The following is a 14,803-nucleotide window of genomic DNA, read 5'->3' as shown; positions in this document are numbered from 1 at the left end:
TTGATACACCATCCAAAGTGTAATTAATAACTACACCATGCTCAAAAGGGATATTTAATGTCTGTTTTTTGTTACCGATCTACCAATAGGTACCCTTCTTTGTGAGGCACTGAAAACCTCCCTGGTATTTGTGGTTAAATCTGTGTTTGAAATTCACTGCTCGACTGAAAGACCTGACAGATAATTGTATGTGTGGGGTACAGAAATGAGGTAGTCATTCAAAAAGCATGTTCATGTTCCATTTTTACTCCTGAACTTTAGGCCTGCCATTTATTATTTACCTTTATTTAACTTTGCAATTCAGTTAAGAGCAAATTATTATTTACAATGACGGCCTACAACAGATTTCTACCTTGTCAGCTCAGGGATTCAGTCCAGGAAACTTTTAGTTACCGGCCCAACGCTCCAACCACTAGGCTACCTGCCCCCCCCAACGCTCCAACCACTAGGCTACCTGCCCCCCACCCCTCCAACCACCAGGCTACCTCCCGCCCCCCTCCAACCACTAGGCTACCTGCCCCCCTCCATCCACTAGGCTACCTGCCCCCCCACCCCCCACCCTCCATCCACTAGGCTACCTGCCCCCCCCACCCCACCCCCCACCCTCCAACCACTAGGCTACCTGCCGCATAATAAAGGGGTTGAACACAAGACATTTCAGCTTTACATTATTTATACATTTGTAAAAATGTCTGAAAGCATAATTCCACTGACATTATGGGGTAATGTGTGTTGGCCGGTGACACAAAATCTAAATTGAATCCATTTTAAATGAATGCTGTAAAACAACAAAATGTGGGAAAAGTCAAGGGGTGTGAATAGTTTCTGAAGGCACTGTACTTATTGCAAATTTGTAACATATTGTACGTATTGCAGTTCCCATAGACTATATGACCCAACATATGTGAATACCTGCTAATTGAACATCTCTTTCCAAAGTCATGTGCATTAATATAGAGTTGGTCCCCCTTTGCTGCTATAACAGCTTCCAGTTCAATGGCGACGAGATTTACACCATTCCAGCCAACACTCGGCAATGCGCATGGTGATCTTAGGCTTGTGTGTGGCTGCTCAGCCATGGAAACCCCTTTCATGACACTCCAGACAAACAGTTGTGCTGAAGTTGCTTCCAGAGGCAGTTTGGAACTCAGTAGTGAGTGATGCAACCGAGATCAGACGATTTGTACGAGCTATGCGCTTCAGGACTCAGCAGTCCTGTTCTGTAAGCTTGTGTGGCCTACCACTTCTCGGCTATTGCTCCTAGACGTGTCCACTTCACAATAACAGCAAATACGTTTGACCGAGGCAGCTCTAGCAGGGCAGAAATTTGAGAACTGACTTGTTGGAAAGGTGGCATCCTATGACAGTGCCACGTCAGTAAGGCCATTCTACTGCCAGTGTTTGTCTATGGAGATTGCATGGCTGTGTGCTCAGCAACGGGGTGGCTGAAATAGCCAAATCGACTAATTTGAAAGGGTGTCCACATATTTTTGTATATATAGTTTATCATACGAAGTGTAATTCGTAAGACATCATACAAAATGGATCAACAAATTAATACCATACCAAACAACATATCATACTAATTTGAGTGTCCAGGATTTTCGTTTACTATGTTGTCTACCCATTACCCCTGAGTCCATATTGTGTGAGAGTTTCTGGTCATGAGGAAAAGTAGGACGCTGCCAGCCAATTGCACATGGTGAGAAAGAATATGGGGATCAATGAATTGCCTTATAGGTGAAATACGACAGCGCGTCAGAAAACATTGTATTTTTAACCAAATATAAATTGTAATTTTAACAAATGCCAAACTGTACCCAAAGCGCTAGTGTCCACCTCTACGAGTGACCCCGATAAAGTGTCAGTAGAGCGTGTTATACACAGTAGCCTACTTACGCCCTGGTTTTGGGGAAACCCATCGATAAGAGGACGTCCAAATTCGATCCATATTTCACAGTGCCAGGTACTTTCGGCCGAAGTCTTCGCGGGATGATTTTGCTGTAGAGATCCTCTTTTGCAGCCATGATTCAGGATTACATTGGTTTTCAGATCCAGTCTACGGTACTGTAGCGAGCGGTGGAGAAAGATAACTAATAGACTACAACCGATTATTATTGTGAGCAGTGTGGTCGCGGGCGCTCCCTCCTCCCCGCCCCCAGAAACTCAAATTACTCAAATTATGTCTGCTGCCTCGTTTTGTGTATCAAAAGCCGAGTTACGTGCAGAGTGCACAGGATCTATTATGAATTTTCGCCTGTACTCTGGCAGCGACCCAAGGAGTGTCCCAATTACAGTAGCCTAATAATAATTGGCAGAGTGGAATAATAATAGCCCATTCAGTATAGCTTTGATGTTTACATTGCGTCCTCAAAACGTTAGGTTACGTTTGATTAAAAAAATAAAGGGAATTTTAGATCAAGTGAGCAATATGTAATACAGAGTAACGTTAGACACCGCCTAATATGGTAGATTCAATAAATAAGTGAAATTAGGCTACTCACACTGCATTTGCATAATAAATTAATAAACCATATTTATTCAATGTTCATAAAAATACAAATGTGTTCAATTTATAAAATTACTCAAGCCAAGTCACATACTCAAACCAAGGCACAACGGTCTCATCATAATCCATTCATACAGGAAATCATGGGCTACAAATTTGCCCACATGAACAGAAAAATATGTTGTGTCATCTTAGCTACAGATGTTTTACACTTGATTGATTATTAAGATGCCCATTATAGATAATTTAAAATCAGTCTTGGCTGTTGGTTCCAATGGTACCAGATGGGTTATATGGCACAATCACACAGAACACACAGCCAGCCTCTTGGAACGCTCTCCTCATCTCCACCTAGTGTCAAAGCAAAGACAAGCACACCCGTTTAGAAATGCTTAAGTAACTATCAAACCTTAGCCCTAATCCTAGGAAGCTGCGGTGTATCAAGTCGAGTTATATAACAGAGTTGCAGTTGATAGCTTGAGCATCAATTAACCATTTGTACGCGACTATCAAAATAAAGTGACCAAAGTATGAAACACAATCTCTTTTCCAATGATTCCACAGAGCATACAGTATACATTGCTGTTTAAGATGTGAAAGTATAAGTCTTACCAGTCTTACTTGGTCCAGACACAAGCCCACTACAGCACCACCACTGCCAGGTAGTTTCGCAGCTGAGCCAAACTGCATTGGGCAAGCAAACACACCGAACGATAAACAAAAACTACAAAGAAACATCATAGGAAAAGATGAGATAATCTTGGAAATTTTAACTCTATACTTTACCTGTCTTGCCAGTTGCACCATCTTGAGATTGCCTGGCCCCAAACAGTCTTCTGTGTACACAGACCTACAGGACAGAGATCGTTCCAGTATTAGTGGTTTCCTGTGTGAACAATGATGTGCACTTACTGTACATCTTACTACGTAAAATCCTGCTGTTCGGTGATGAGAATTAACTCTTTAGGGCCAAGAGTTTTTGCTGATCAAGTCGTGTGGGTCAGGAAAATCTTCTGGCCCTATATGACAGTTGCTGATCATGTTTTTATCTTTCCAAGGTCACATATTTAAAAGCCCAACAACTTCACGGGGGCAAAGAGATTTAACTTCCTCAAACCAATGACAGACTCAAAAGGATGTCACGCTATACCGTCGCAGTGCAAAGTTCTCATCCATCAACTGTGCCAGTCTGCTCCAGTCCATTCCCTGCAGTGCAACCCTGTGGAGGACAAGAGAACCCAACCGTTTCATTACCAGGTAATGCTCACTTAAAGATGCACTCTCAAATGTTTGTATAATTTCAGCCAGTAGTTTTGAATGGTGCTTACGAGCCAAAAGTGGTGCCCGTTTTTGCATAACTAAGTCATCAAATTTTGTACTACATCATCCATTTCGTATGATATGTTGATATGTTACGTCCTGCAAATAAATAAATGTTTTACATGTTACGAATTTGATGTGCTTAAGATCCTAGATGGCATGATTAAGCCATATCAAGAGACACGCAATAACTTTGTGGGGGGAGTATGTAGACAGAGGTTAGATGGGCAGACCAGCACCGGAGGGCTGCTGGTTCAAATCCCATGACTACCATCCACTGGTGTTGTGCCTTTGCTATCGCACCAGGGGCACTACTGCCACTGATCCTGTGAGCCTCCAAGCATCTTACACAAACCTGGCTTGATCTGTGAGCCCAGCAAAAGACTTCATGGCATCAACCACTTCAGCTTCTCCTGAAAAAAAGGAGGTGAACAGAGGGACTAAATACAGATAGAGAACAAAGGTATCCCTTTTTATTATCATCTGATTCCTCTAGCCTACAGTTTAAAATCTATGAAGTGATAATTCCGTCAATACAGGAAGTAAACTGAAATCCCAAATGGAATTGACCCCGACCCTGGTGAACATTGCTGCCTGCCAACCGAGCTTACAGTGTGTGTGTGTGTGTGTCTTACCGTTGAGCCAGCGCTGTCTGACATTGCTGTGAATCCGACCAGAGTCACTGGGATCACTCAGATAAGCTAACCAGAACGGTGGCAAGCTGCTCATGTCCATAGGAATGTAATCTCCTGTGTACAGTCAACACACAAACATCAACATGTAAAAGGTTCATTGTAAACTCAGTTTCATAATGTATACATAAACATTCAGCTCTAGATATATGTAAGAGGATGCACACAAAGATATGCACAGATGCCTTAAACTCGCATGCAGCAAAACTCCCATACCCCTAAAGAATGAATTACCTTTCAAAAATCATTATCAGTAATCAATCATTAGGCCGCAGATGTGTCAAACTCATTCCACGGAGGGCCGAATATCAGCGGGTTTTCGCTCCACCCTTGTACTTGACTGATGAATTAAGGTCTTAATTGAAAGGAAAAAACCAAAACCTCAGTGGAATGAGTTTGACATCCCTGCAGGGGTTCACAGTTGTTAAGCATTGATTGGTAACTTTTTTCCTAATTTGACACCCCAAAATTAGAGGCCATGAGAAACTTGATCAAAAAGAATAGTATCGATTGGCCTATAGGTGGCACTATTATAAGCAGTCTCAATTTAACCCTAATGTCTGTTGCCGGTTTGACCTAGAGACTTGAATCTTTGTATGTAGGTGTCTTTTCTCATGCATAATACATTTTACTCCATCTTGTAAATTTGAGAAAATATTTAAAATAACTTCCTCTCATGAACCAAATTCGGTATGTACGTCCATGGTACATTTCTTAAAAGATAAGGGATTAGATAAGAAATAGCTGAGTTATTGATAAATCATGAAATCTGATTTTACATGTTCATTTAAATCCTTTGTAAATCCACTCCACAATGGCCTATCAATTTGAAACATTTTAGGGTCATCAAAGCCATTACTATAATGAACCATGTTAAGTGTGGCATTGATATCTTTAAAAAAATAAGGAAACTATTAACACTTATTTTACTTTGTAACGCTAATGCTTAAAATCATAATAAAACATCTTCTCATTGACTAAATGTCAGATTCACTCCAAATCTGGTCTTTGGACTTGTAACAATAGTCCATAAAGATTTTGAGAAATGACGTTGATACATTCAAAGATGGCAACACTATAATAGTGGAAGCATATTAGCACATATGCTAATGTGCTACACTATGTAAAAGAAATACTTCAAAAATCTTCTTCTCTTGAACCATAGGACCAAATGACACCAAATGTGGAATGAAGGTCTTAACTAGTTTGAGAAAAGCTACAAAAGATGGCTGAGCTATTGACAAATCAAAAATCTGATTTCATGCGTACACTTAAACTACTGTAAATCAACACCACAGTGGCCTATCAACTTGAAACGCGCTGTCGCTATTATGGATGTCCCTAAGATGAACCACACTGAATTTGGTATTGATATCTCATATCAGTCTTACATGGTTTTGAGAAAAGAAAATTGCATTCAAATATGGCCGCACTGTACCTATAGATTTGCGTTAGCACATATGCTAATGCTATAAAATACTTTAGAAATCTTCTCATGAACCATACGTCAGATTGACTCCAGATTTATATAGCCTCAATGAATTAGCCTCTAATTAATCTGAGAATGATTAGTTGCTGCATTCAAAGTTGGCCATGCCACACCACTAGATGGCAGCATATCACACCAGGGCTATAAGAACTGAACCGATGGACATGGGGCCATGACATTTGGTATGTAAATCTTATGTATATGTCCTTAGAAGCTGTGTGAATATGAAGTCACTGCAACCTTAGATGGCTGTACAAGACCTGTTGGTTGCACTATAGATGGCATTGGCAACTGTGGCACCAGAAGATACTAAAGCAATGACTATTGATCAAGTGGACATTGTCTCATGCAAATGAATGTTAGATTTGAATTATGCAGACAAACAATGTGAAATATCATGATTAGTACATCTGTATAATCACATATTGTTGCCCTATTATGTGGTGTGAACATAGTGAAAAGTGGATCTTTTATTTTGGAAAATAAGAAACTGGAAGTCATGCGCAGTGAGTGTATACACGAAGTGTACAAACATTAGGAACACCTTCCTAATATTCAGTTGCACATTCCACTTTTGCTCTCAAAATAGCCTCAATTCGTCGGGGCATGGACTCTACAAGGTGTCGAAAGCATTCCACAGGGATGCTGTCCCATGTTGACTCCACTGCTTCCCACAGTTGTGTCAAGTTGGCTGGATGTCCTTTGGGTGGTGGACCATTCTTGATACATATGGGAAACTGTTGAGCGTGAAGAACTCAGTAGCGTTGCAGCCCTTATCACAAACCGGTGTGCCTGGCACCTACTACCGTACCCCATTCAAAGGCACTTAAATATTTTGTCTTGCCCATTCACCCTCTGAATGGCACATGTACACAATCCATTTCACAATTGTCTCAAGGCTTAAAAATCCTTCTTTAACTGGTCTCCTCCCCTTTATCTACACTGATTGAAGTGGATTTCACAAGTGATATCAATAATGGATCATAGCTTTCGCCTGGATTCACCTAGTCAGTCTATACTATGGAAAGAGCATGTGTTCTTACGGTTTTATACACTCAGTGTATATAGTATATATTTATAAATATTCATATATACAGTAAACTCAATACATTTAAGTATGATTACCTGCTGCATTCCAAGATAACCAACCTACAGCACTAGACTTAACTTCACTTGCATCCTCCTTGTAGTACTGAGAGATAAACATGGTAATGCTTTCACTGATTGCACATGAAGGAAGATAGCAAGCACTCTATCCTGTAGGAACTTTGTTATGAGACTGATCTTATGTCATTTCTGACATCCTGTGAGCCCTGTCTGTGAGCCCTGTCTGTGAGCCCTGTCTGTGAGCCCTGTCTGTGAGCCCTGTCTGTGAGCCCTGTCTGTGAGCCCTGTCTGTGAGCCCTGTCTGTGAGCCCTGTCTGTGAGCCCTGTTCATTGCTGCTCACTTCTGTATTCACCATTATTATTAGCGTTAATATACTGGCGGTCCTTATTATGTATAGGAGTTCCTAAAATGTGTTTATGTGCCATAACGGCTATTGAGACTGCACATTTCAAATACCATAGCCCTGTTCATCCATCAGTTGTTTGCTAAAGTCCATGTAGACCAAGCCCTCATAGACCTGCAATGAAAAGAAGAACATTTGTCAGAAAAAAAACTTTACAGTAACCAGGCCAGGGAAGTACAGTCCAGCTCGGCTTGGCTCAGCTTGGCTCAGCTCAGTAGTGTGAAAAGGGGAGTGTTGTCTTTTCATTGCTGACCTGCACAACTCTGTCCTGAAGACCAGCAGTGATGAAGAGTTCATCCGTCTCGACGTTGAGGATGAAGTTGGCCCTGGTGGGTTTGGGAAGGTCCTAGGGCAAACGGAACAAAACAACTTAAACACAGGTTGATCATTTGGCGCACGAATAGAGTGAACTCCAGAGTAATATGTTCCTCTTCTTACACTTTCTGTGATGTTGTAGAATTTCATCAGACACTTCAGAGTGGCAGACACTATTGCACTGTTAGAGAAGAGAACGTTATAAAAATAGATAAATAAACAGAACTGTCATTATGAACAAAGGGAATTTGAGCTAGAAAAGATGACAAGACCAAAAAAGGCAAAAACATATAAGTATATGACTCAGAGGAAATATTGATTAGTATGTGGTTTACCTATAAATATGGAAGAAAATAACAGTTCACCAGGCAGCACTTACCTACTTCCAGCCAGGCCCTTCAACAAAGCAGAAAGGGGGGAAATAATAATTAAATCAGTCACTAACATTATCACTAGCCTTTTGGCCTAACATATTTGAAAACAGCATATACAGACACATACAGATCTCTCAGGGACTTTCTCAGGATACACTGTCATGAACTAGGCTCATGAGACATTTATAAGTGATGTTCTTCAAGAATTAATGGGTATCATTAATTCAAATGAACAAAAACACCTACTAAATATCACAGAGTGAGCCTTTAAATATAGAGACTGTAGTATAGACACTTACCACCTGGCGAGGAATGTTGGTATCATACTTGAGAGTGAAGTTCTGCTTTGTCAAAGCAATACTGCCAAAGAAAGCGTGCAGGGGACTCAAACGAGCATTAACCATGTCAGAATAAGAATGTTCAGCTGTATCCCCCCCAACCCCACACACACATCAGAGTTATTGAATACTCTGCATTTGCTGTTTACTGGCTCCAATGACATTTTTTTCTCACCCTTGTTTTGAGCAGAATTGGTAAAACTTCTTACAGGTAGCCTGGAGTAACCGTAGACCTCCCAAGTACCTGTAGATCAAAACAATATCAATACGGTTTGTGAATTCATCATGCAAACATCCTGCATGCATGTGTGGCATTGGGGCTTTTACACTGACCCCTCCTTACGGCTGATACAGTACAGATCCTGCAAGCTTCCAAATTCAGTCGGATCATTGAGCGGATGAGGCAGAAGAACCTGAAGAAAACAGAGCAAATATATCAATCATACTATCTTTATGGTTGAATACATTAACATTTGATCAGAGAAGACACTACGCATGTTGTATTGTCCTGTCGTGTATATTAACTGGAGTAAAGCCTGACTGTTACCAGGGCCTGGCTCTCCATGAGTGTGACCTCAGCCCAGAAGTTGGAGATAGTCATGGCGATCGTTTTTCCATTGAAGCCGTCAGAAGGATTCCCCATCAGTCCAACTCTATGAGGACGTGAAAGATGATGTTAGCTCACATTCACTGAAATTACATATCCCTGAAGATAGTCCAGAAGGTGAGAGAACAACCCATCAATACTATTTTTCATAAAGTCTTCGTAGCGGTGCAATCTACCTTGCGTATGAGCGGCATGTTATGGGTTTGGCAGGGCATTGCTGTTGCTGGGCAGAATAGTGGGCAAGCCACTTGGTGTAGTCTGACAGCCCCTGTGATATCCAGAAGATAAATACATATTGTCAATATACAGCATCATCAAATTACTCTTTCCAATCGAGCTGATAATCTAAATGATTGTCAATCTATTCACATGCTCTCCAGGGGAGAGTTTACATATCTCATGTCATAACAACTTGACCTGAAACTTACACAATAGTGACAATTAGAATATTCTGTTAATCAACAGTAGTCTGTATGGATGGGGGAAAAAAATCAACCCACCACTTGTCCAATGAGCTGGAAACCTGTGGGCAGTTTCATGCCAAACACAGGTAACTTCTCCTCATTGATGATCCACTCCTGGGTGAAAAGACAAACAGTGAGTCTTGTGACGCGAGTGTTAGTTGCTAACCAATTTGATAGATAGTACTAGCGATACTGAAATAAAACTGGATTGACCCCAACCCTGGTTCAATTCAGAAAGTGAATTGATATTCAAATCACGACTAGAAAATCCTCATATAAAGCAACAGACAATTTTCAATTAATTAATTGAATTTCAATTCACTTCCGGGAAGACACTGAATTGAAAACTGAACTGAGCCCAAACCCAAAGATTCCCATGTTCACAGTCCTTACTGACCCAGAACCTGCCGAAGGTCCTGTCTTGAGCTTGGGGCTGCAGGGTGAGGAAATCCGAGAGGTAAGGCAGTGTGGCTTTGCGAAGGCAGTAGAACACCACACTGGCCAGACGCAATGCTGTCACTCCTTCCTGTGGTTTCTCGAGGAAGCGAGATATCCTAAAATACACAGAGATACCCGTTCTTTTAGACTTTTCTGTTGGTGGCAAATTACCCATTCAGTGATCAAATGGGAGTGCTGTTATCAACAATATACTGGCATCAAGATAAGTTCTGCCAAAGATTATGTTTCCTGTTGCCTACCTGTGGGTCTCAGGGCATACCTCCACTATACCCCTGGAGCTGCTCTTCTCTCCCTCCTCTAGCTCATAGTATATGGCCAACTCTCCAGGCTAAGTCAAATACAGAGATACTAACATGTAAACAAGGCCAAAAACCTACTCTGCTATGAGCGTGGTTACAGTTTCCCAGAGGTGTTGTTATTCACCAGAAGGAGCACATATGTTATCTTACCTTGGACCTGAAGAAGCGGAGAACCTGAGCAATATCAAAGTTCTGGTCTGCACAGAGCATATCCCCTGCAATCTGTCCACAAACACGCTGTTTGAAAAATAATCCCCACATAATGGAACATTTCAATCCACACAATTAGGAAATTATAAAATGACATCTAGGATCAGTGCCGTACCACCATGATATCGTCTTGCAGCTTGCGGCTGCGGATGGCGAGCTCCAGGTCAGCCACTGCTCCTAGCCGGCCCTCAAGGGTTGTGCTGCCGTCATTCACTACATTCTCCACAGGGAAGTCATTGGCCGTTGCCCAGCGCTCATAGTGCTTATACCTGGAATGGGAGACAAAAAGGGGAACAGCTAAGCAGTAACTGGTAGATAATCAATCATTTCCAGCTCATAGGACATTTCCCAATACAATTGGCTTAAATGTAAATACATGGGAGGCAGGGTCAGTTCTGTCTGCTATGATGAAATACAGCAAGTGTCAACACTTTTACCACATGTTACTGTACTTACTTGTCTGCGTTTGTGACCAGATAGACCTCACTGAACAACTGCCGCCTGGAGAGAAATACATAAATACAGTGCATTTGGAAAGTACTCAGACCCCTTGACTTTTTCCATATTTTGTTACGTTACAGACTTATTCTGAACTGGATTAAATGGGGGGGGTTCTCCCTCAATCTACACACGAAATAGCCCATAATGACAAAGTAAAAAATGTTGTTTTTTAGAAATGTTTGCTAATTTATGAAGAAAAAAAATTAATAATATTACATTTAAATAAGAATTCAGACCCTTTACTCAGTACTTTGTTGAAGCACCTTTGGCAGCAATTACAGCCTTGAGTCTTCTTGGGTCTGACGCTACAAGCTTGGCACACCTGTATTTGGGGAGTTCCTCCCATTCTTCTCTGCAGATCCTCTCGAGCGCTGTCAGGTTGGATGGGGAGCATTCCTGCACAGCTAGTTTCAGGTCTTTCCAGAGACGTTTGATCGGGTTCAAGTCCAAGCTCTGGCTGGGCCACTCAAGGAAATTCAGAGACTTGTCCCGAAGCGACACCTGCATTGTCTTGGCTGTGTGCTTAGTGTTGTTGTTCTATTGGAAGGTGAACCTTCACCCTAATCTGAGGTCCTGAGCACTCTGGAGCAGGTTTTCATCAAGGATCTCTCTGTACAATGCTCCATTCATCTTTGCCTCAATCCTGACTAGTCTCCCAGTCCCTGCCGCTGAAAAACATCCCCACAGCATGATTCTGCTACCACTATGTTTCACTGTAGGGATGGTGCCAGGTTTCCTCCAGACGTGATGCTTGTTTCTCATGGTCTGAGAGCCTTTAGGTGCCTTTTGGCAAAATCCAAGAGGGCTGTCATGTGCCTTTTACTGAGGAGTGGCTTCTGTCTGGCCACTCTACCATAAATGCCTGATTGGTGGAATGCTGCAGAGATGGCCGTCCTTCTGGAAGGTTCTCCCATCTCCACAGAGGAACTCTAGAGCTCTGTCAGAGTGACCATTGGGTTCTTGGGTACCTCCCTGACCAAGGCCCTTCTCCCCCGATTGCTCAGTTTGGCCGGGCGGCCACCTCTTGGAAGTCTTGGTGGTTCCAAACTTCTTCCATTTAAGAATGGTGGAGGCCACTGTGTTCTGGGGACCTGCAGAAGTGTTTTGGTGTCCTTCCCCAGATCTGTGCCTCGACACAATCCTGTCTCGGAGCTCTACGGACAATTCCTTCAACCTCATGACTTGGTTTTTGCTCTGACATGCACTGTAAACTGTGACAGGTGTATATAGGCAGGTATGTCCAATCAATTGAATTTACCACAGGTATACTACGAAACATCAAGGATTTTTCATTTTAGAATAAGGCTGTAACATAACAAAACGTGGAAAAGGTCAAAGGGTCTGAATACTTTCTGAAGGCACAGTATTCCAAAGTTCAAGGGATTTAATAATGTAATTATGTCAACTGGGACTGAGTATAAGACATGTTGTACAGGAAAACTGTAAGGGCAGTCGACAGTCATTAAATTTGACCGATTACTCACGTGTTCACCGTCTCCCACCAGAAGTCCAGGATTTTCTTTCCTCCTATCCCAGGCAACAATGCCTTTGGCACCCCAGTCAGCTGTCCATACAAACCAGTGGCATCATTCTAGAGAAATTACAAATAAGGAGTGAAGGGATGTGGGTTTGGAAGTTGTTGCACACCGTAGAACTTTATTTTCTCCTCTTAAAATAATATTCTCCAAAGGATGTTGATACTTGGACATATTTCAGCAGGCCTATAGCATAGTGACCAGTTATCACCCTCACTCACACACAGCTCAGCCTGCCCTACAGTCATACAGGTGAATAGGGAAAAAGAGACTTACAGTGCATTCAGAAAGTATTCAGATCCGTTCCCTTTTTCCACATTGTGTTATGTTACAGCCTTAAATGGATTAAATATTTCTTTCCCCTCATCAATCTACACACAATACCGCATAATGACAAAACAAAAACTGTTTTTTTAGACCTTTTTGCAAAAAAAAAAGAAGCAAATAAATACCTTAAGTATTCAGACCCTTTGCTGTGAGACTCAAAATTGAGCTTAAGATGTTTCTACAATTTGATTGGAGTCCACCTGTGGTCAATTCAATTGATTAGACATGATTTGGAGAGGCACACACCTGTCTATATAAGGTCCCAAAGTTGACAGTGCATGTCAGAGCAAAAACCAAGCCATGAGGTGGAAGGAATTATCCGTAGAGCTTTGAGACACGATTGTGTCGAGAAAGATCTAGGGAAGGGTACCAAAACATTTCTGCAGCATTGAAGGTCCTGAAGAACACAGTGGCCTCCATCATTCCTAAATGGAAGAAGTTTGGAACCACCAAGACTCTTCCTAGCGCCGGTTGCCCGGCCAACTGAACAATCGGGAGAGAAGGGTCTTGGTCAGGGAGGTGACCAAAAACCCGATGGTCACTCTGACAGCGCTCCAGAGTTCCTCTGTGGAGATGGGAGAACCTTCCAGAAAACCTGCAGCTCTCCACCAATTAGGCCTTTATGGTAGAGTGGCCAGAAGGAAGCCACTCCTCAGTAAAAGGTATGAGACTAGTCAGGATGGAGGGAAAGATGAACAGAGCAAAGTACAGAGAGATCCATGATGAAAACCTGCTCCAGAGGGCTCAGGAACGCAGACCTTCGATATATTTGCAAATTTCAACAAAAAAATGTGTGCTTTGTGTTTATGGGGTATTGTGTGTAGATTGGTGAGGGGAAAAAACAATGTCATCCATTTTAAAATAAGGCTGAAACGTAACCAAATGTGGAAAAAGTCAATGGGTCTGAAAACTTCCTGAATGCACTGTAACACTCCAAGACTGACTGAACGTTGTGTCATTGAACATCCCTTTTTCTTCCTGAAAAAACGTTTTGTTCGAAACTACATCTTTCAATTATTTTGGTAGTTAGCCTACCTTGTTCAGCGGTAAGTCTGATTTTGTATTATTTAAGTGCAGGGTATGTTTTTGTGTGCATTGACCTGCTTGTGTTGTGAAATTAACCATGTAAGTTATACGACCTCTGCACCCAAACCTCGTCTGCTTACATAAACAACTTACCTTTATCTGAGTTTCTAGAACAGTGCCGTGACCAGCTACCAATAAAATGCAAATCATTTTCTTTGCCCTTGTCTTATTCGCGTGTAAACGACATCAAATGCCTTGGTTTATGCGATTCGGTACAATAAATAGTAAAATCGTTTACCATACAATTTCACGTTGAACTGTGACGACAGGACTGCTACACTGTAGTCTCATTCTTAAAGCGCCAGTCTCCGAAAGATGACCCCCTGCTGGCGAGATCACGTAAATTGCATGCACTCAGGAAACAGTAAAACTATTGAAAATATAGTTAGTACATCCATATTACTCGTAAATTTGTTTTATAAAAAAATCTAATGACAATCATACATTATGTAATAGGTTAGCCAATGATTAAATGAAAACTCTGAATGATACCACTAATGTTCTTAGTAGATTCAACCACCTGAGCCACTGCCTGTTCACCCCGCAATCATCCAGAAGGCGAGGTCAGTAGAGGTGCATCAAAAGCTGGGACCGAGACTGGAAAACAGCTTCTATCTCAAGGCCATCAGACTGTTAAATAGCCATCACTAGCACATTAGAGGCTGCTGCCTATAGGCATAGACTAGGAATCACTGGCCTCTATAAGGAATGGAACACTAGTCAATAATGTTTACATATCTGGCACTCATCTCATATGTATTATACTG

At 41.8% G+C, this 14,803-nt stretch overlaps 2 protein-coding genes across 3 annotated transcripts in view; both read right to left on the bottom strand.

Moving 5' to 3' along the window:
- Window positions 1-2,231, bottom strand: part of LOC112266921 (ubiquitin-associated and SH3 domain-containing protein B-like) — a 38,307-nt gene extending 36,076 nt beyond the window's left edge. Inside the window, exon 1 of the mRNA XM_024444862.2 lies at window positions 1,900-2,231. Coding sequence (XP_024300630.1) covers window positions 1,900-2,027 — 128 coding nt within the window. The 5' untranslated portion in view covers window positions 2,028-2,231. The remainder of the gene's footprint in view (window positions 1-1,899) is intronic.
- A 279-nt stretch (window positions 2,232-2,510) lies between these two features.
- gkup (glucuronokinase with putative uridyl pyrophosphorylase) lies at window positions 2,511-14,346 on the bottom strand. 2 transcript variants are annotated; one of them, XM_024444860.2, is made up of 23 exons: window positions 14,130-14,346; window positions 12,573-12,679; window positions 11,044-11,088; window positions 10,703-10,856; window positions 10,528-10,614; window positions 10,318-10,406; window positions 10,017-10,173; window positions 9,656-9,733; window positions 9,332-9,423; window positions 9,096-9,201; window positions 8,882-8,961; window positions 8,724-8,792; window positions 8,510-8,570; window positions 8,216-8,232; window positions 7,960-8,017; window positions 7,775-7,867; window positions 7,575-7,635; window positions 4,465-4,578; window positions 4,185-4,242; window positions 3,660-3,728; window positions 3,296-3,359; window positions 3,122-3,193; window positions 2,511-2,860 (listed from the first exon to the last, which is right to left on the bottom strand). In XM_024444860.2, the coding sequence occupies exons 1-23, from the start codon at window positions 14,184-14,186 to the stop codon at window positions 2,762-2,764; spliced, it is 1,887 nt and encodes a 628-aa protein (XP_024300628.1). In that variant the 5' UTR covers window positions 14,187-14,346; the 3' UTR covers window positions 2,511-2,761. The 2 variants fall into 2 exon arrangements, with proteins under 2 accessions (XP_024300628.1, XP_024300629.1); XM_024444861.2 differs by having other exon boundaries at window positions 10,528-10,599.
- Between the last annotated feature and the right edge of the window lie 457 nt (window positions 14,347-14,803).

Source organism: Oncorhynchus tshawytscha, linkage group LG14 (assembly GCF_018296145.1).
Source record: "Oncorhynchus tshawytscha isolate Ot180627B linkage group LG14, Otsh_v2.0, whole genome shotgun sequence".
NCBI classification, from domain to species: Eukaryota; Metazoa; Chordata; class Actinopteri; order Salmoniformes; family Salmonidae; genus Oncorhynchus; species Oncorhynchus tshawytscha.
This window is presented reverse-complemented; position numbering and strand designations above follow the sequence as displayed.

Bases quoted from the DNA above. Each gene is read 5' to 3' on its own strand.
- gkup (XM_024444860.2), bottom strand. From the start codon at position 14,186: ATGATTTGCATTTTATTGGTAGCTGGTCACGGCACTGTTCTAGAAACT. The intron at 8,962-9,095 runs GTAACAGTCAGG...TGTTTTCTTCAG, and splicing joins TCATGGAGAGCCAGGCCCTG to GTTCTTCTGCCTCATCCGCT. The intron at 8,571-8,723 runs GTGAGAAAAAAA...TTTCTTTGGCAG, and splicing joins CAATTCTGCTCAAAACAAGG to TATTGCTTTGACAAAGCAGA.